Source organism: Eleutherodactylus coqui, chromosome 5 (assembly GCF_035609145.1).
Source record: "Eleutherodactylus coqui strain aEleCoq1 chromosome 5, aEleCoq1.hap1, whole genome shotgun sequence".
NCBI classification, from domain to species: Eukaryota; Metazoa; Chordata; class Amphibia; order Anura; family Eleutherodactylidae; genus Eleutherodactylus; species Eleutherodactylus coqui.
The window spans coordinates 218,866,596-218,886,426 of NC_089841.1; the positions used below are offsets into that span (position 1 = coordinate 218,866,596).

The 19,831-nt window shown below is 41.7% G+C and overlaps 1 protein-coding gene across 1 annotated transcript in view; it reads left to right on the plus strand.

The window, feature by feature from the left end:
* Window positions 1-18,848, plus strand: part of SLC1A1 (solute carrier family 1 member 1) — a 56,280-nt gene extending 37,432 nt beyond the window's left edge. The window contains exons 6-12 of the mRNA XM_066604235.1: window positions 1,819-1,923; window positions 3,760-3,944; window positions 4,970-5,077; window positions 5,269-5,391; window positions 8,789-8,983; window positions 9,597-9,731; window positions 12,564-18,848. Coding sequence (XP_066460332.1) covers window positions 1,819-1,923; window positions 3,760-3,944; window positions 4,970-5,077; window positions 5,269-5,391; window positions 8,789-8,983; window positions 9,597-9,731; window positions 12,564-12,816 — 1,104 coding nt within the window. The 3' untranslated portion in view covers window positions 12,817-18,848. The remainder of the gene's footprint in view (window positions 1-1,818; window positions 1,924-3,759; window positions 3,945-4,969; window positions 5,078-5,268; window positions 5,392-8,788; window positions 8,984-9,596; window positions 9,732-12,563) is intronic.
* Window positions 18,849-19,831: the final 983 nt, after the last annotated feature.

Genomic DNA, 19,831 nt, shown 5'->3' on the forward strand with positions numbered 1-19,831 from the left:
AAACGTGAGAAATATGATGAAAAATTAAACGTGAGTTATGAGTGTTTCACATCGGGAAGATCATTTGTAATAAATAATCCTGTAAATATATGTACAGTGATATAACATACATTTATATAATAAGGCTCTATTCATTTCTAATTTCTAGATAGATAGATTGATAGATAAATAGAGCTCTGTAATACAGTGCCATACAAAGGCATCCTGTAACTGCATGCAATGTGTATAGCACATGTTTCTAACACTATGCAGGACAGCTTTCCGAGGTTGGGGAATATTCTGTATATATTTATTACAGTATGCAGGACAGCTGTCTGATGTCAGAGGCTGTCTGGCATATTGTAGTATACATATGCAGAACAGCCTTGGACATTGGAAGCCTGTCCTGCATATTGTAATATATATTTACAGAACAGCCTCCTACATCGGAGAGCTGTCCTGCATACTGTAATATTTATATGCAGAACAGCCTCCAACATTAGAGAGCTGTCCTGCATATTGTGATATATATACTTGCAGAACTGCTTTCGACATTGGAGAGCTGTCCTGCATGCTGTAATATACATATACCAAACAGCCTTCGACATTGGAGAGCTGCCCTACCTATTGTAATATACATATACAGAACAGCCGCTGACATTGGAGAGTTGTCCTGCATAGTGTAATATACATATACAGAACAGCCATTGACATTAGAGAGCTGTCCTGTATACTGTAATATACATATAGACATTTGCTCATTCTGAGCTGAACAGTCCAGTGGGAGGAGTTATCAGTGATTGACAGCTATCTGTGTATGTACTGATAGCTCCGCCCATTGGTCTGTTCAGCTCAGAATTAGCAAATGTCTAAATGAGTAAAACACAAGTTATACTGAATCTTTCCCCATAAATCTATATATGAGTCTTCTCGGCTCATCCTGCTCTATAACATGATGTGTGCAGTTTGGACAGCATATTCAAGCTAACAGACTCATTTTAGACAAAACCAGCCTACCTCGGAGAGACTAGCAAAGATACAGTGTGTTATAGTTGAAATGTTAACAGGCAGAGGAGAAAAAAGGACCAAGCTGGAATGGTAAGCAGTAGAGATGAGCGAGCATGCTCGGTAATGGAAATTACTCGATTTGGGGGGCTGCGGGGGGAAGCGGGTGGCAGAGAGAGATCTCTCCTCCGCTGCTCCCACAATCTTTTCGGACGAGCAGGCAGTTACTCGAAAATGCCGATGCTCACTCGAGTAATTTCCCTTACCAAGCATGCTCGCTCATCTCTAGTAAGCAGCAGAGACAACCAAAGGTACCGTGTGATGCCCTCACCTAGGGAGTGGTTGTGCTATTAAGCATAACACTTGGCAGGCGTTGTTAAAGGGTAACTAAACTTTAAAAAAACTTCTGGCATGTAATAGTGACTTGTCAGAAGTATTGATCGGTGGGATCCGGCTGCTGATACCCCCACGGTCTTTAAAATGAGCAGACAGAAGCGGTAAGCTGAGCTCTTTACCCATTCACCTGTTTCTGCCCCTGCTTGGTGCAATGTAGGGGTTACATAGAAAATCTATGGAGTCCTACACTACTTGCTGATATGAGGTTTGCAAACCTCAAGAAGGATTTAAATGGAACCTTCAATGCATTATTTTTAGTTGCTGCACAAATAAAAGCAAGTTCATTATAATCTGCGATGAGTTGATGACTTCACTGTGAAGAGAAAATGGATCCATCTCCTCCTCTCCCTGCAGCTGGGGTTAAGGTTTAAGCTTTAGTGGTTCTTAAATACACATCTGAAGAGCTTAAGACAATGATATAAACATTGCCTATTACAGTACAAGACCAAGCGTCAAGAGCAGAAACCATCAAAGGAACCTGACAAGAACAGCACCATCGACAAGAATGGCACCTTCGATCTGTTCCTGACAGGAGATCAAGAGGTAATATCCTATTTATGTTCATATGTTTTAGGTTGTTGTGATGGATCTCCAGACAAATTTATTAACATTAACCCCTTAAGGACCAGGGTGTTTTGGTCCTAAAGGACAAGGCCCCTTTGGGAGGGATTTTACCCATTTGGTAGTTTTACTGCCCTATTTTTTTTTTTCTTCAGCTACCAAAAATTATTTTTGCTGTGTTTTGTTTTCATGACTTATTGGGCTATTTTTAATATTTTTTGGACTTTTTTCAGCTAAAAAGTTTTTTTTTTAATTTACAGTTGTTTATTTTTAAGTTAGTATATTTAGGCTAAAATAAATGACAGCAATGGGTTTTTAATTTTGTTTTGGACGTTTTGATATATAATTTCTATAGTCTCGGATTACAGGGAGCTAATAGCAACGTTTTGTTTGGCATCAGCGGTGGGTCATTTTCTTTTTTATATACATATTTTTATTTTATTCTGTAATTTTTAAACTTATTTTTGTAACTATTTTTTAACATCTATATCCCCCATCACATCATATAGGACCTCCAGAGATCATTCAAATTGTCTTTTTTTTTATTTCACACTTTTCCACAGTAACTGGGGCATCCATAGGGGCCACAGTTATAGGAAAAAACATCCTCCTGCAGTGATCCTGCAGCTCTGCCGTGACAGCGGGCACCCGACGGTCATATGACCGCTGGGTCGAATAGCCGTAGTAACACTTCCACTTTCTCTCTAAACTACATAGCTCTCATTGAGTACTATATAGCCTGTATAGAAGAAGCGGTTAAAAATCCCTTCTGCCTTCTCTTTTGGGTTTTCAGCTGTGACTAATAGCTGAGAACCCAACTTGCCCCTGCTTGATTACAGGAGCAGGAGCTTTAATCCTGCACCATATCTTTACTATTGAATGGGATTAAAGCCGTATATTTATTATCCTTGGTCCTTGAGGGGTTACAACAGATGGGATCGTGAACATTTTCATTTAGTCTTGTAAACGTGCTATAATATTGTGTTTTCATACATCTCTTAAATAGGATAAAGACTAGTACCAGTGTTTCTGGTGGCGCAGTGTGCCACTTACTAACGTAATACAGTGAAAGGGATTGGAGTTGGTCACAGGTCCTAAACCAGCGGAGCCCTATAGCAACCATGTGCTTACAGGACCTGTGATGATGTCACCATCATGTGATCAGTCACCGGGGGTTTTAAGCTCTGGCCCTGATCACACGACGGTAACGTCATCACAGGTCCTGTAAGCACACGGCTGCTGTCAGGCTCTGCATGTTTTAGGACCTGTGATGACGTCACTGTCATGTGATCATGGACGGAGCTCTGAGCCCTGTTGACTGATCACATGATGATAACTTCATCAAATGTAACTCACATCACTCCCAGCAGGAAGCCGTTAGTATTTTGACAGCAGATTACTGAAGTGGTATATGTCAGTTTAAGGGACAAATCAAGGGACAAATCCATTGTCAGTACAAGTAGGGCAGCTGTAGTGCTGAGTATTCCCAGGTAGTGCTTGGGTATGTATACAATTACAGTGTGTTTGCAGTATAAAGATAACTGCATACTTTTTTTACCTTTTTTGTAAGAGATGATGTGACTGTATTTTCTGTCAAGCAGCCAGCAGAGGTTGAGAGTTGGCACGGTAGTATTGAGAGTAGGTAATCAAGGTAATGAATGACAGATATGAGGGGGTGTAGAAGAAAGCAGCATATTTGAATAGATAATATGAGATGCAGCAACATAGGTGAAACATCCATTTTTGTATTTGTTCATAAATATGACATGTTGGTGGTTGTCTCGAACGCTTAAGTTAAGATTGTTTTTGACCTTACAGAACAAAACAAAGGAATACACAATTGTTGGCATGTACAGCGATGGAGTCAACGTCTTAGGCCTTATCGTCTTTTGTCTTGTATTTGGAATTGTCATTGGAAAAATGGGAGAAAAGGGACAAGTTTTGGTGGACTTTTTCAATGCGCTAAACGATGCAACAATGCAAATAGTCCAGATAATCATGTGGTAAGTGATCAACTTGTATCTTACCTAATGAGCAGCACATGCACCGTACTGGGACAAAACTATGAAATATCTGAGTTTCTGTCCAGTTGCTGTTTAATTGGTTGGTGTAAACACAATAATAAAAGATTCTAATTGGTTTTATATGACACATATGGTATACACAAAATAATCAATAGTTATAGACATTTGTGTACTTGTTAGTGGTTTAGTAGTTTTCTTCCATCAACTTATGTGATATTGATATATTTATATAAAACAACAAAAATCTGCATTTTTATGCAAAGAGGAATGAGAGAAAGGGAATTGAAATTTAATTCAATAGCATCAATAAGCAACAAAGGGCTGGTGGCATGCTGAATAGTAGCCCGACATGTTTACCAACACAACAATGATTTATATATATATGCCACATACAAGATTTACTAATATCAACACTAAGAAAAATTTGGTTCTCAAGTCAGTCTTAGGCCGCCTGCAGACAGCATGCATGGATTCCGTGTAGGGAATCCCGCACGGAATCCGCCCATGCCCGCTGCCAGCGACTCTGCTTACCTGTCGTTTCTTATTTTCTTCTGTACTGTGGATTTGCTGCCGGCACACATGCGCAGTACAGATTTCCCTGCGCTGACGTGGATCCAGCAACACTTCTGCAGTGCTCACTGCAGAAGTGCCGCGGAATGGACAGCTTCCATTGAATCAATAGAAGCCGTCCCTGCGTATCCTGCTCTAAAATAAAGCATGCTGCGATTTTGTTTTCGGAACGTTGTTTCCGCAAATAAAATCCTCTTTTGTTCACGGACAGAGGAATCTCCACGCACATCTATGGGCAACTTGAGCCGCGGATCGCCCGCACCAGTAACAAGCGCGGTAACCGCAATTCAGTTTGCCCTATGTGCATGGGGCCTTATTTCTGCAAACTCTTGTTTCTTCCTGAGTGCACTAATTCACATTATACTGTTACTGTTTCTTAGTAGAAGTATAACGTTTCATTCGAATAACACATTTATTTATTTCATGCATTTTAGGTACATGCCCATTGGCATCTTGTTTTTGATTGCAGGAAAGATAATTGAAGTCAATGACTGGGAGATCTTCCGCAAGCTCGGTCTTTATATGGCAACAGTGCTCAGTGGGTACGTTTTTTATATATGTCAACTTTTATGTTAAGGGGAAAATAATGTATAAACTTAGGATACCATGAAACGCTTTATTGCTCCCATCCATAATGAAATATACACTTAACTTACCTCAAGTTGTTGATGGTTTTCATTTGCATTATAGTGACAGGTTGATATGTTTAATAATCTTGTGATTGTTCTTACAGACTCGCCATCCATTCCATTATAGTGTTGCCACTTATCTATCTAGTAATAGTACGGAAGAACCCTTTCCGTTTCGCAATGGGTATGGCACAGGCTCTTCTCACAGCTCTTATGATATCGTCAAGGTAAGTCATTTTTTCATTTTTACCATGTGTTGAATAGATACTTTTTATTGCTTGCTACATCATAAATATTGAAAATACGGTGGGTGTCAACTGAGCAATGCACAAAAAGCAATAAACCCATCAAGTACACATTGAAGCAGTCGCAGACCTTGATTTGGTAAAACAGAAGATTTTTACTTTTTCTCTGCTGTACAGGGGCACAACGTACTTCTTGGTTACAGTTTACAGGGTAGGGCACAGTACGCATGGTGGTTGCAGCGCTCACTTTTCGTCGTGCTAATTCTTAAACATACACCTATTGTAAAAAAAATCTATCCCCTAGAAGGAGTTGTCAGAATTGAATGAAACTTATATGTGTGATTGTAACGTTGATATAAGTAAGTGATTACAGTATCAGAGCAAAAGGATAATTTAGTGCGGAAAAACTGAACACGGGAAGGGTGGCTCTAGTACCTTGTTGTACCGCCTCTAGCTTGTATACAAGATGTGATACGGGCAGGCATGGAGGCTCTAGTACCTTGTTGTACTGCCTCTAGATTGGATACAAGATGTGATACGGGCAGGCATGGAGTCATACAGGTTCCGTATGGTATCCTGCGGCATATTGCTCCACTTTTACTGTAACTGAGCCTCATAGGCTGTCGAAGTTGGCGTCCCCGATGGACAGGCCACTGAAGTGTGACAATGTTGTGGAGACATTCGTGTGACTCCCTTGTGTTCAGCCGAGCATTATCCTGCTGGAAAATGCCTCTTGGAAGCCGCCATGAGAGGAACACATGTGGCTGCAGGATGTCCTGAACATATCGCTGAGCTGTCATTGTCCCTCGTACCACTAGGGGTGAACGGCTGTCATATGCGATGGACCCCTAAATCATCACACCAGCAGGGGGCAGTGTGCTGCTTCACGGCAAAAGCAAGATTCAGGTGCTCCCCTCTGAGGTCTCAAGACATGAACATGGCCGTCGTCAGTGCCCAAAACTAAACCTGGATTTGTCATTTAAGACAATCCGGTTCCACTCCATAGCACTAATTTTCTTCATTCATGACACCACTTCAAACGGAGGCGATGGTGGGTGGGTGTCAAAAGCAGAACATATAATGGGTGTTGTGAGACGAAATGTCCTTCAGCCAAGCACCTGAAAATTATTCTGACAGACACGGGGATGTAACAATGGCGCCACCTGTCTCTGGATGGCGGACAACAAAACAGTTGGAGATGCTCTTGCTTGTCGGACAATCAGACGATACTCTCTACTGGTGGCCTTTCGAGGGCATCCTGAGCCCGGTCACCTTGTGTGCCCCAATCCACTGGTCCCAACACCTCCTAACAGTCTGGTCAGACGCTCCTCTCTACTGGTGGTCTGTCAGAGGGTCCTGAGCCCAGTCACTTTGTGTGCCCTCCCACATCCACTGCTCCCAACACCTCCTAACCGTGTGGTCAGAAGGGCCCAGGTGGTGGGCAGTTCATCAATACGACCATCCAGCATCTCACATCCCAATAATGCCCCCTCTCAGACTCTGGTAACGGGGTGACATCTCTTCTCTGCGTCGTAGAGGTGTCTAGTGGTCAACAAGCTCTACACAAGCGGAAGAAGAGGTCACTACAGATGTGAATAAGAGATCCACTACACACAAGGAGCCTCTGAGAGCCTTTTATAGGCCAAGGGGGAACCACGTTTAGGGCCTCAGGTGGCAAGACCATTCATCTAATCACCCCACAACTCTAATTATTCGCATATCTGCCTGAGATGGAACTACATGCTGAGTTTTGCAGCAAAACAACAACTCCTTCTAGGAGCTTGATTTTTTTTTCTTCATAAAAATATATTCAGTAGTAACTGCTATCTTTTACAGGTCACTGTTGACCTCACAAGGGCCTTAAACCAGTGTTAACTTCACACCTCTTTTCACAGCTTGTCACAATTAATATAATAACTTGCAGTTCAACTTGGCAACACAGTCTAATGCATGCGCACAGGAGGAGGTTCAACACTATTCACTATTCAGCTCCCATTCAGTCCACTACACCACAGCAGCAAACAGGCCTAAGAGCGTAGTATAACCTTTCGCTACACACCAGGCCTTCCCAGACTGATGGCTCTCTCAGCCCCTCTTTGACTCAGTTGTAGCCTGAGTCTAGCACCACCAAACCTGCTTTTTCTCTCTTCTAGGCTAACATCTCTTACAGCCCCAGCAGACTCCCCACAATGGACCTCTGCCCGGAGTGACAGTACACACCCAGCCACACCGCTTCCGCGACAGCTCAAAGTTTAGGCTGCAGCTAGACTATCCCAAACAGTAGCAAATTTCCGAGTTAACTCCACCTCTTCTTTCCATGACACTCCAGGCCTTGCTTGATGATATCCAAAGCACAAATGTTGTCTTACAGGTCACACAGGCCCTGCATGACGCACTCCAGTCTCCAGCCCACCAATATTCCTAAGATGAACAAGCCCACTAGGTCATGTAGCTTAATAGAAAGTCTACAAGACACCATATTTAGACAATCCAATCTCAGCCCCAAGGTGCCAAAACAGTCTTCAAAGTCTATAGCAACAGTCCGCTAGATGCATAATATTCTCCTTGATATATAAAGTTTACCTGGCTTATGATGTCATTGTAATCCTGCCTGTGATGATAATAAAATGACTGCTGAGAAGTTTTCTCTACAAAACAGGTAGACACTGAAAATACAAAAATCATCAAAAAATGTTTTCAAAATAAGTTTAACATTAAAAGTTAATTCATACAATAGGTCATTTTGTGATGAAACATTCCCTTTAGGAGGTTAAAAAAAGTATATTGACATATCAATATTTTTACTTGCCAAGTGCAAATGCCTAAAAAATGAATTGGTATACCACATACAGTCTTGGGTACAACCATACAGTCCCCCGTACAACCATCCTATGATGATAATTTGGAATGAGATAATACTACCAGCCAGCATAAAGAGAGATGAAAAAGTATCAAGACTGTGGTGATCCATTTACACAGGATCTGAAGAGAAAAGACCCCACACGTATTGCCCCCCGAATTACAGTCTCATCGGGGGTGTTAGACATTTAACTTGCCCTTCACATTTATATTAGCCAGTAATTCAGAAATAAAGCTCTGCTGATTGCATAGAAAACTTTGAACAGATACCTGATTATGAGGAATAGTATATATGGATGACATGCCGAGTCAATGGCTGCACTCACCCCTTTCCTCGGCATCCAGAACGTGCCAACATACGCTCACAGTATGGCATAAGTGCACCTTGTTGTACCTTTCTGTTGAGTTGGGTACCAATAGGGGTGCTCATCACTCACATTACTGACTCAATACAGAAAACTTCTAGTTGTGCAACCAGACCCACGCACGTCTTTCAATATCCTGTTTTAATGATTTTCAGCTCAGCAACTTTACCGGTAACTTTCCGCTGTGCCGAAGAGAAGAACAGAGTGGACAAACGGATAACAAGATTTGTTCTACCCGTGGGGGCCACTATCAATATGGATGGCACCGCTCTCTATGAAGCAGTGGCAGCAGTATTCATAGCACAGCTGAATGACATGCAGTTGGACGTTGGTCAGATCGTCACAATTAGGTATGTACATTCAACATTACATATCATGGCAACCAAAATATTCATCATAGGAATTTTTATTCCAAGTTGCAGTCTTATTTGTAATAAAGCTTTATCATGTCATACTGTCCACTTCCTCTAAGGCCGGTTTCACATCTACGTTGGAACCTCCGGTTGGAGGGGCCATCGTAGACCCGGCTGAAAATACTGGAAGAAAAAGCGCCGAATGCAGTGCTGTTTCTTCTCTCTAGAAGTCGGCCAGCTGAGCGGAAACTTAACAGACCTTATTATAGTCAGTGGTGTCCGTTCAGCGGTGTTAGGTTCCATCCTGAGACACGGTCAGCGGAATTCTCTTTCCTGTTCCCCAAGTGGAGCCGGTAAACCGGAAGTGCCGACGCGGGTGTGAAACAACCCTAACACACTTTTCTATTCCTGCTTTGCATGGGAATACAATGCGAGTCGCTGTATCCCCTTTCTATCTCAGAGTTGTGCCCCACACCTACAATAACACACTTTTTGGAGTAGAATGTCACACATCTGTTCATCATTGTTTCTTTTCTATATATTGTTTGCAGGATGTCCATCACTAAAGAAAATTTGTGTTACTTTCTAACACTTCTTCCCCGTTTTGCAGTGTGACAGCTACAGCCGCCAGCGTAGGAGCTGCCGGGGTTCCTCAGGCCGGCCTTGTTACCATGGTGATCGTTCTGAGCGCTGTGGGGCTTCCAGCAGAGGATGTCACTCTCATCATTGCTGTGGACTGGCTTTTGTAAGTGCATAGCCGAGCATGGCATAATATCATATGGGCGGTGAGATTCCTAAATTTGGGGTACTGCTACCAAGCTAGATCTACATTTCTAAATTCTATCTCGAATAGCAATCGATAGAAAACGCACACAGAAATAGCAGAAAAAGATGTGCAAATGAATCTCTAAATACAGATTGAAAATAGTTGCGTTCCCATGGCAACTAGTAAGATTATTTTATAACTTGTAACAAAAAAAATGTACATTTTGTGAAAGCTGAGATGTGAAAAGAAGATATTTGAGTTAATTATTTTTAAATGTTCCATCCTTGAGCAATAGCTTGCAGAGGGTGTATTATCACACAGTTTATAGCCCGGCTTATTACAGAATCGCATTCACTGGTAATTGCGCACAATATAATTACGGTAGATAAAAAAGAAAACTCCATAGACACATCAGTCTGACTCCGTTATATAACATTTCTTCCAACTTTAAAATACTTATATTTATGATGGAGAGCAGCAGAGCAAGTGTATAGTTCCAAAAAAAAGTAAGTGAACCCTTGGGCATGACCTAATTCTTGCACTGATTATTAACAACATGTAGGCTCATTAGATTGTTTCTAAAATTGTGACTTAGGCCTCGGTCACACGGGCGTTTTTTCCTGCGATTTGCAGATCGCATAACGGATGCGCATCCGCAAATTGCGTGACCGGGGCCGACGATTCGCTGAAAAAGCTGCACCTAGCAGTGTTTTCAGTGAAACCACCCTGCACTGCCCGCTATCCTCTGCCACAGCTGTGGCATAGGAGAACGATGTTCGCCCATTGAATTCAATGGAGCCGGCAATACAGCCGGCTCCATTGAAAGCAATGGGCTGCCGGTGAGCGCCCATTCACTGAAAACCATCCTAAAATGTGTAAAAATAAAAAAAAAGGATACTCACCTTTTCCCTGCAGAGTTCAGCCGCGTCCGGCTGGCAGTTTTCCTGAACTGCTCTGTGTAGTAGGCTGTAGTGGGCTGCCTCTGATTGGTCACAGCCCTCACCAATCAGAGGCAGCTCTCACTCACCCATTCATGAATTCATGAATGGGTGAGTGAGTGCTGCCTCTGATTGGCTGAGCACAGGTACTAATCAGAGGCAGCTCTCAGCTGTCATTCAATAGCTGAGAGCTGCCTCTGATTGGTCCCTGCGCTCAGCCAATCAGAGGCAGCACTCACCCATTCATGAATTCATGAATGGGTGAGTGAGAGCTGCCTCTGATTGGTGAGGGCTGTGACCAATCAGAGGCAGCCCATTCAGCAGGCGGGGATTTTAAATCCCCGCCTGCTGAATACTACACAGAGCAGTTCAGGAAAACTGCTGGCCGAACGCGGCTGACCTCCAGCTGCAGGGAAAAGGTGAGTATCCTTTTTTTATTTTTACACATTTTAGGATGTTTTTCAGGGAAGGGCTTATATTTTGAAGCCCTTCCTGAAAATTCATCCTGCGCATGCCGGCAGCCCATTGCTTTCAATTGAGTCGGCTGTATTACCGGCTCCATTGAATTCAATGGGCGAACATCGTTCTTCTCTGCCACAGCTGTAACAGCTGTGGCAGAGAAGAACGATCTTTAAGTATATGTTCTCAATGGGGTCGGCGCTGCTGCCGGCGGCTCCATTGTGTGCATATATGGAACACAGCGATGCGCAGAACGCAGATAGGCGCGTTCTGCGAATCGTTGTGTCCTATAATTGATCGCACATCCGCATAAAAAGCGGACATGTGACCGATCCCATTGGGATGCATTTGGTCTATAGATCTGCAGATCGCAAGCGCGTCTGCAGATCAGACCAAAAAATGGTCGTGTGACCGAGGCCTTCGATAGCAGTCTAGGCAAACTAATAGCACCCAAACCGTTTGTAAGGCTGATGTTTTTTTTATTGAGCACATTAAGAAACCATAGCCTGTGTAGAGCGAAGAAGTAAACAAACCCTTAAATTTAAAGTTAATGTGGAAAATGCAGTCTACAAAAAACGTGGTATAGAGCAGGAGGAGCTGAGTAGATGGATATGTAGTTTTGGTATAACTTGGCATTTAGTTATTTAAACTTATGCCCATTCTGGGTTTACTGTAGCAGTCCAATGGGCGGTGCACTCAACGATAGACTGTTATATCTGTTTGTACACTGATAGACAGAAGGCAGTCAATCATGGAGTAGGATCGCCTACTAGGCTGCTAAACCCAGAAAGAGCATAGGTTTAAATTAGTAAATGTCAGGTTTTACTGAATCTTTTCCGCCAAAAGCTACCGGTATATATCAATCTGCTCAGCTCTTGCTCTATACTAGGCTTCCCTGTTCATTGGACTGCATTTTCAATGTAACAGATTCCTTTTACTAATCTGTAGATCTCCCTTTAGCATCAGTCACACCCGCCAGATGTTTCCTATAGCTGCAAATAGGATTTTCACAAAATTGAGGCGGAATTTTGGTCAATGCCTCCATGCAAAGGTGTTTCAGTTCATCAATATTTCTGGGATGCCTTGTATGCAATGCCTTCTTTAGATCAAATTCAGAAACTCGATAGGGTTAAGGACAAAACACAAACTGTGTCTATAATTATGACTTAGGCAACAATCAGATCACATTCTATTAGTAATGAATTCAGACATCCCGGTAATGCCAAAGGGTTCTCTTTTTCCTGCAACTGTAGTGTCTATTTTCATTATGACCACAAAAGTCTTCGGATGGCTATTGTTTTTTTACTTTTCAAAAACTGATATGTTACTTTCTTGTAACAGTCTTCTAGCAAGTTGTTGATCGTCAATGGACAATGTAACGCAACATCATTAACTAAACATTTCTCTTCTGTAGGGATCGATTCAGGACCATGGTAAATGTCCTTGGTGATGCATTTGGAACTGGGATAGTAGAGAAGCTCTCCAAGAAGGAATTAGAGCAAATGGACGTCACATCGGAGGTCAACATTGCCAACCCTTTTGCCATCGAGCCCACAGTACTGAAAAACGAGGAGGAGGATGATGAGGTGAAAAAGTCCTATGTGAATGGAGGGTTTTCAGTAGATAAATCAGATAACATATCTTTCACTCAGACATCACAGTTCTGAACGAGTCGGGGAAGTTGAACGCATAAGGACCTCACAGAACGTTGTGTGTCATACAAAGACGACAAACTCAGATTTTCCTCTTCACTATTTGGACTCGCACTTTCTGCCTGTTTCCAGCAGATTAAATGGAAAAGACAGCTGTAAAGTACTTCACTTTTTATATGGGGACATGAAGTTCCCAACATTTTGGAATGTATTACCAGTAAGCATGTTCTTTTCCTGGATTGTGACATCTAGGTCAGCAATGTGAACCTTTTGCATTAGCTCTTTCGAAGCACAGTCTCTCATGTCCTTACAATGTCTTGTGTTCCCTACATTTGGACCACCGAGGTAAAATGTAAGTTGCCTTAGATATAACATGTTCCGTAATCACTCACAGGGGAAAGAATCCAGAGGCCGTTCATGAACAAGAATGTGTGTAGTTATGTCATGACAGTTATACATTGACCACATTGTATTCACAGAGCCTCTCATTAAGGGGGGTCCGAGAGTTAAAGAAATTATCCTAACAACAGGAAATATTAAAAAATAGGAAAAACATTACCTGTTAAATCCTCCGCTGTTCCAGCGCTAATGCTCCAGAGGTCCTCATAGGTCATTATTGTCCTGCAGTGATGACGTGCCATACATCCATGTACCTGCTGCATCAGTCACCGGCCTCGACGTTCTCCTGATGCACATAGTAGCATCACCTCCAAGGCTAGCGATTGGCTACAGCAGGCACATGGTTACATCATCACTACCGAAAAATAAAGCCTTGCAGGGTCCTCCGGCACACCAGCGTTAAAGTGGTGGGGTATTGAAGAGGTAGTCCATTTCTGAGAAGACGCAGAGAGCTGCCGGTAATTATCGCTGGATACACTAAGAAGCCTCTTCATGTATTCAGCGCACCGCGCTCCACGAATGTCGGTCTTAGTAAGTTTCCCCCACACAGCTTATTTTACAATCCTCTACTGAATAAAGGGACTGTCACAAAAAGCACCATAACATTACGCTGCCATTTTTACATTACGCCATTTCATAGCAGGTATTAATTTTATATCTTGTGGTTTTTTGCATTAAAATGTCTTGAAAAGTGCCAAACTCCAAAAACAGCAGCATTTTCTAATATTTCGTGCCCCGATATTTGTCCAAAGATAAGAAAGATTCGCTCTTCACATGTCTTCCAGTTGATTTTTATACAGAAAGATTGGGTTTTTTCGCTTGTCTAGGTGCGGCGGTTATGCAATACGAGGGTATTTATCATACGTCGTTAGTTAGGAAGCATGTCAGCGTTGAGGAAACCCATTGTAGCGCATGCCATCTTGGTAGTCAAGGATGGACTCTTACCCATTCTCTGGGATTCTCATGATAAATTCCATGTGCCATATATGTCGACACGGAAAGTCACCGCCACTGATAACTACGGTACAAGTTAATAAGACATCAAGATGGTAAGATAAGTAACCCATCACATGTTGGCTGAATATAGTCCGCAGACATACAACACGCATGTGAAAACTATTAAAAAACAACTATTTACTTCAGTATATATCTATGGAGAAACATATTAATCTCGTTGTGTGCACTTTAAGATCTCAAATGATCAAGACCAGCCATATTTAACGTTTGTTTTTCTGGTCGCGGATGGATTTATACTGATGATGATTTCTATAAAAAAATCTGAAATTCATGGAATTACATAGCTGGTCTATACTTCGTTCTTTTGAGTTTTTTTTTTTTAATATGAGAAGTTAATGCGTCTTTTACAAAACAGAACTGAGAAGTTTTGGACATTTGTTAGAGGGGTAGAATCGTTCAGTATTACTGGATGGTCAGCTACTAGAGATGAGCGAGCACCTAAATGCTCGGGTTCGCGTTATTCGAGTCGAGCTTTTCGTAAAATTCGAGAGCTCTAGTCGAGTAACGAACCCCATTGACTACAATGGGAGACTCGAGCATTTTTGTATGTGGGACGCCGGGTGCCGAGCATTTTTATTTTTTTTTTTCTTGGTTTGTGTTCTCTCTCTTTCTCTTTCTCTCTCTGTCTCTCTCTCCCCCTTCCTGCCAGACAAAAAATTTGCCAATGACGCACGCTACGTTGCAGCGGGGATGGGCCAAAACAGGCACGTCACAGTGGGGAGCAGCCAAAAACTGTGGCGGGGTCAAACATGATTTGATGCTCTGTCGAGTAACGAGCACCATCGAGTACGCTAATACTCGAACGAGCATCAAGCTCGGCAGAGTACGTTCGCTCAACTCTATCAGCTACTCATCATGGTAGACGTTCCATTGCATCCTAATGCCAAATAAGACGAGAATCGTTTCTTATCAAACACCTTGGAGGAGGTTTCTGTCTATGCTGAGCGTAGTATTATGTAGACACCAATCGATATCGTGTTTCTAAGGTTCAGACGGGTAACAACTGATTTTACACCTTTAAGAAGTGTCCTTGACCGCTCCGTTTTGTTGAGGTGCAGTAAATATCACTGTGAAGTTAAACACATCAGGAGATCTTAAGCCTTGAATGAAAATAAACTCAGCACTTAATGTCCAACACTGAAAAGATGAAGTAACAGCAAAGAGGGCGAATGTTCATTGTTTTACTGGTATGAATCTGGTGGGGTGTGTGTATGTGCTTTAATACTGTGCTAAAGGAATTATGTATAACTTAACATAGTTTCCTCTATGAAGAATATATATATATGAATTCATATTAATATTTAATTCAGCATCATCATTTTTTTTATTTTTCATAAAAAATGCTCTCTTTTCACTTTATGTTGGCTCCAAAAATGCGGTTGGTTTTTCAATGTCAAAGCACTTCAGGTTGCATCTTTTCCTAAGAAGTAAGACATCCACTAAAAAAAAGTCTTGAAAAGCACCAACATAGAGGTGTTAGAACTGCAAGGAATTGTGTTTTTTGACTCCTCTTGGGTCTACCAAGTGGCTGTAGGGCATCTGTCAAAGAGGTTAATATAATTGGTTCTTAACAATGATGCCATGTCTTATATATTGTGCACATCTACTGAAATTGGATCTGAAATACGATATAAATTAACAAGACTTAAAAAGTTTAGGGCGATCCTACATCTGCGCCGGAACCTCAAGCCAGAGGTGTATCACAGATGTGGCTGAAAATACTAGAAGAAAAAGCGCTGTCCTAAAGCCGGCCAGCTGGGTGGAAAGCGGGTAGACCCCCGTTATAGTCCATGGAGTCTGCCGTCACTGTTCAGTTCCATCCAGATGGAACCGTTCGGCCACGGGGCTTCCCCATTCCTGCTCCCTGGATGAAGCAGGAAAGCGGAATCCCCGGCGTAGATGTGAAACCACCCTTATGCAGTGAGGAATCAGAAATTTTAAGCGTGGACTGCATTAAAATGACTTATACTCATCCTGTTAATGTACCTGGTGCTCCGGTAGCCTTCCATCTCCACCTACAACCATGTAGCTGTTGGTGTGCTGTCTAAACACATGACATCTGTGGCCAATCACTGATCTCAGCATTGGCCAAATATAGTCAAAGCAGAAAGATATCATTGAGATGATGTCCATACTACTTAAGCCAGTCAAAATGAAGGGCCAATATCATTCCATTTCTCAATACATGAATGAATACTCGTAGCACTCATTTATTTAATAGTACATTGGTATAGAGTTGTCAGCTCTCTTTTCAATAGACTGTGTTCCCGTATCCATCAGGGCTTACATCGGCCTTTGTGGTATTGTTTACGGCAAGTATAGCGTAGTCTGGAAATGATGCTCTCCAGCAGACTCCCAAGGAATGAAAGCGGGTCCTTCACACCATTATGGCTTCGTTATAAACCTTACAGACATGATTTCTATGTATGCACAGATTTGTACATCTGTATTTAGGAGAGGAGCAGCCTTGTACTACAGAAATGTATGTTTTTAACAATCCTTTAAATGCAGAGAAAAAAAATCCATGTATTTAAGAACCATTTTAGTAGATAGCCTGTCCCAGGTGATAATGGATCCACTTGAGGAGCGGCTGGCCACAGGTCAGTGAAGCAAAAGCAACTAAGCCAAAAGTGCAGGTTACTGTAGCAAGAACTGATCTCCCCTACACTGCGGAGTGCAGGGCACAGTGGAGTGAGTTTGGATGAGATAGCTTCCCCTCTCCACCCTTCCACCCCTTTCCCTACTCACACTTGGTACCGCCCACATGACACTGTACCTTGCTGTACAGCGCTTTGATGTGGGCGCTGACTGTGAGCGTAGTAGGGGCTGCTCTTCACTAGACTGGAGCATGGGTGGCGCAGCATTATTGTTCCTCAACCCACACCCCCAAGCTGGTGAGTATGTGTCACAGTGTCCTCCACAGTATACAAAATTAGATGTCAAGTTCCCCTCCATTAGCCTACATATATAAAAGCCTTAACACGTCATGCGGTCATCCAACCACATGGTGGCAGTACTTTTTGGTTACAATCCAACACGGGACATGTTAAGGCTTATATATGTATAATAGTACTAAACTGATGAATATAACAAAATGTAATCAGATTGACACATTGAGGCCGTAAACCTTTTCCAGTCTCCTCAAGAATCATATAAATGAATCATGTATTTGTTAAATCGAGTTAATTTGACTTAAATCTTTTCAGTGCTGTGACCCGATATTGACCAAACTGAGGTAACATTGCAGCAGCTGTACGATGGCTGGTAAACAAACAGTAAACAACTTATTCTATAAAGTACAAAAATGTGCCTGGATACTTCAGCCAATATCTTATTACCTGCGTTCCTCTAATTAACCTCTTATCCTAATAGCTTTTATTGGGCAGCCGATATTAGAATGTTACAGTAGATTACCTTCTTCACCAAATGAAAGCAATTGGCCGTGTCAACATTTTATACGAATTCACTCGACCTTATGTTAAGAGTTAAAGTACAGCAGATGTTGGTTCAGTTTGGTCTCAGTCATGTGCCAAATATATTTCCATTTACTCCTTTGAGTAAATGACATACTGTATACATTTAATATGTCAAGCTGTAACTTTGAACTGTACATGTGTAATATATAAAAGCGATGTAAATCTACAGGCTTTTGAGTGCTAATATATTCTACTGAAGATAATAAAATGTGTGCAGTTGCATAAACTGAACATCTACTTTTGCTTTTATTTATGATTGGCCGTGGGTTATTGGGTTTGCATGTTGACAGTACAATATAATAGATCTGCTATCAGAGCTTCTTGAAGACAACACAGATTTCATTCAGCATTGTATATTTAGCAATCTTCAGACTTATGTAAGTAAGAAAAATTTGAAGTTGGAACAGAAGACATCATAGTAACATAGTTTGTAAGGCCGAATGTCCATCTAGTCCAGTCTGTTTTATCCTCCTGTGTTGTTGATCCAGAGGAAGGCACAAAAACCTCATCACCATGGAAGACTCTATCGTGAATTAGAAATTCTTGTCACGTTTACCAAAACTGTGACCCTTCTTAGGGAAAAAAAAATGTGACGGTGAACCATCTTGTCAGCACATTGACTGAAACTATTCATTTATGACCAGAGATAAACCCGATTGTCCTCTGAAGAACAAACATGCCGTGCAATATCAAAGGTATCACAATCTGTGTCTCCGTGATAAGAATCTTTGACAATCTTATCGTTGTGCAGGCCAAGACTTCTTTATAACTCAAACAGTTGGGCCCAATGGTTCCACTTTTCGTAGACTTTCACAGTCTGTTGTTGTTAGACGTTTAGTCGTTCACGACCCTCGGTGACCCGAAAGGCGAGCTCCCTCCATGTTTTTCGGTTTTGCACTGCTTCTTTCAGTTGGTTGATATCCATGCCAGTATCGGCTCTGACAGTGGACTTGCACATAAAAAGTTGAGAATTTTTGCATTTACATTTTTTTTTCTCTACTAATTTTGAAAAATGTTCAATATCCTACTGGTTACTTGGGTTGGATATGGTCATACTTTCTGAATACACGTACAGCGGAACTGTCTCTACTGAGCCTACAGTATTATACATTGCCTGCTGGGAAAGAAGTGTAACATTCTAACTTGAATTTTATAATCTGCGATCTAAAGGTTTGATAATAGAGATGAGCGAGCACGCTCGGTGAAAGCAGATACTCAAGCGAGCATCGCTCTTCTCGAGTAACTGCATAGTCGTCCCAGCAAATGCGGTGGGGCGGCGGGTGGAAGCGTGGGGGAGAGAGAGATCTCTCTCACTCTCGACCCCGCCCTCCCCCCTGCATTTGCTCGGACGACTGCAGTTACTCGGGAAGTATCTGCCTTAACCGAGCATGCTCGCTCACCTCTATTTGATAGTTATAGTCCATGGTCCCTGGTTTCAGAAACATTGCTGCTTACCTAACGTCTATGAAAAAATGGGCAATGGCCAAGTTCTTGACTTGTTGATAACATTTTATCACTGAATTGTCACATGGTAAACGTTATCTGATACCAGGACATATTATCTGAGTTTATTTATATGACTGTTGTGAACTCTGACCAAATAAAATGTACTGTTTTTCATTGAAAGGACCTAAAATTTACATTTTACATTTTATTTATGCAGTATAATGAACAACAATAAAAAAATAAAATAAATAAGGTAATAAGTAAATGAATACATGACAAGTATTAGTAAGTAGATTAATGTGTTCCCAGTGAATTTAGTGTTTACATTCAGGGTATGCCTTGTAAACATTTCTGGCACATACATTGAACAGGTTCATAGACCCCCTTAGGCCCAACGGAAATTTGGTGTCCATGTGGCAGTTAGTTTTGAAATATATATACTGTATATATACCTTTTTTTTCTTTTAACTTCAGAGCCTATGAACGATATGTGTAATTGAATGGTTTACTGTTACATATGTTGGGACCTTACGTTTGGCATATACATCAGGACATTTTCTAGACATATGCACTGAGCATAAAGCCCATAGGTGATGTGAACAGAACTTTAGAAATCGAGTCAAAGAGACATGTTTATAAAAGTGTCATTTCAATGGTAACCTACAGATATAACACCATTTAACTTCACTGTG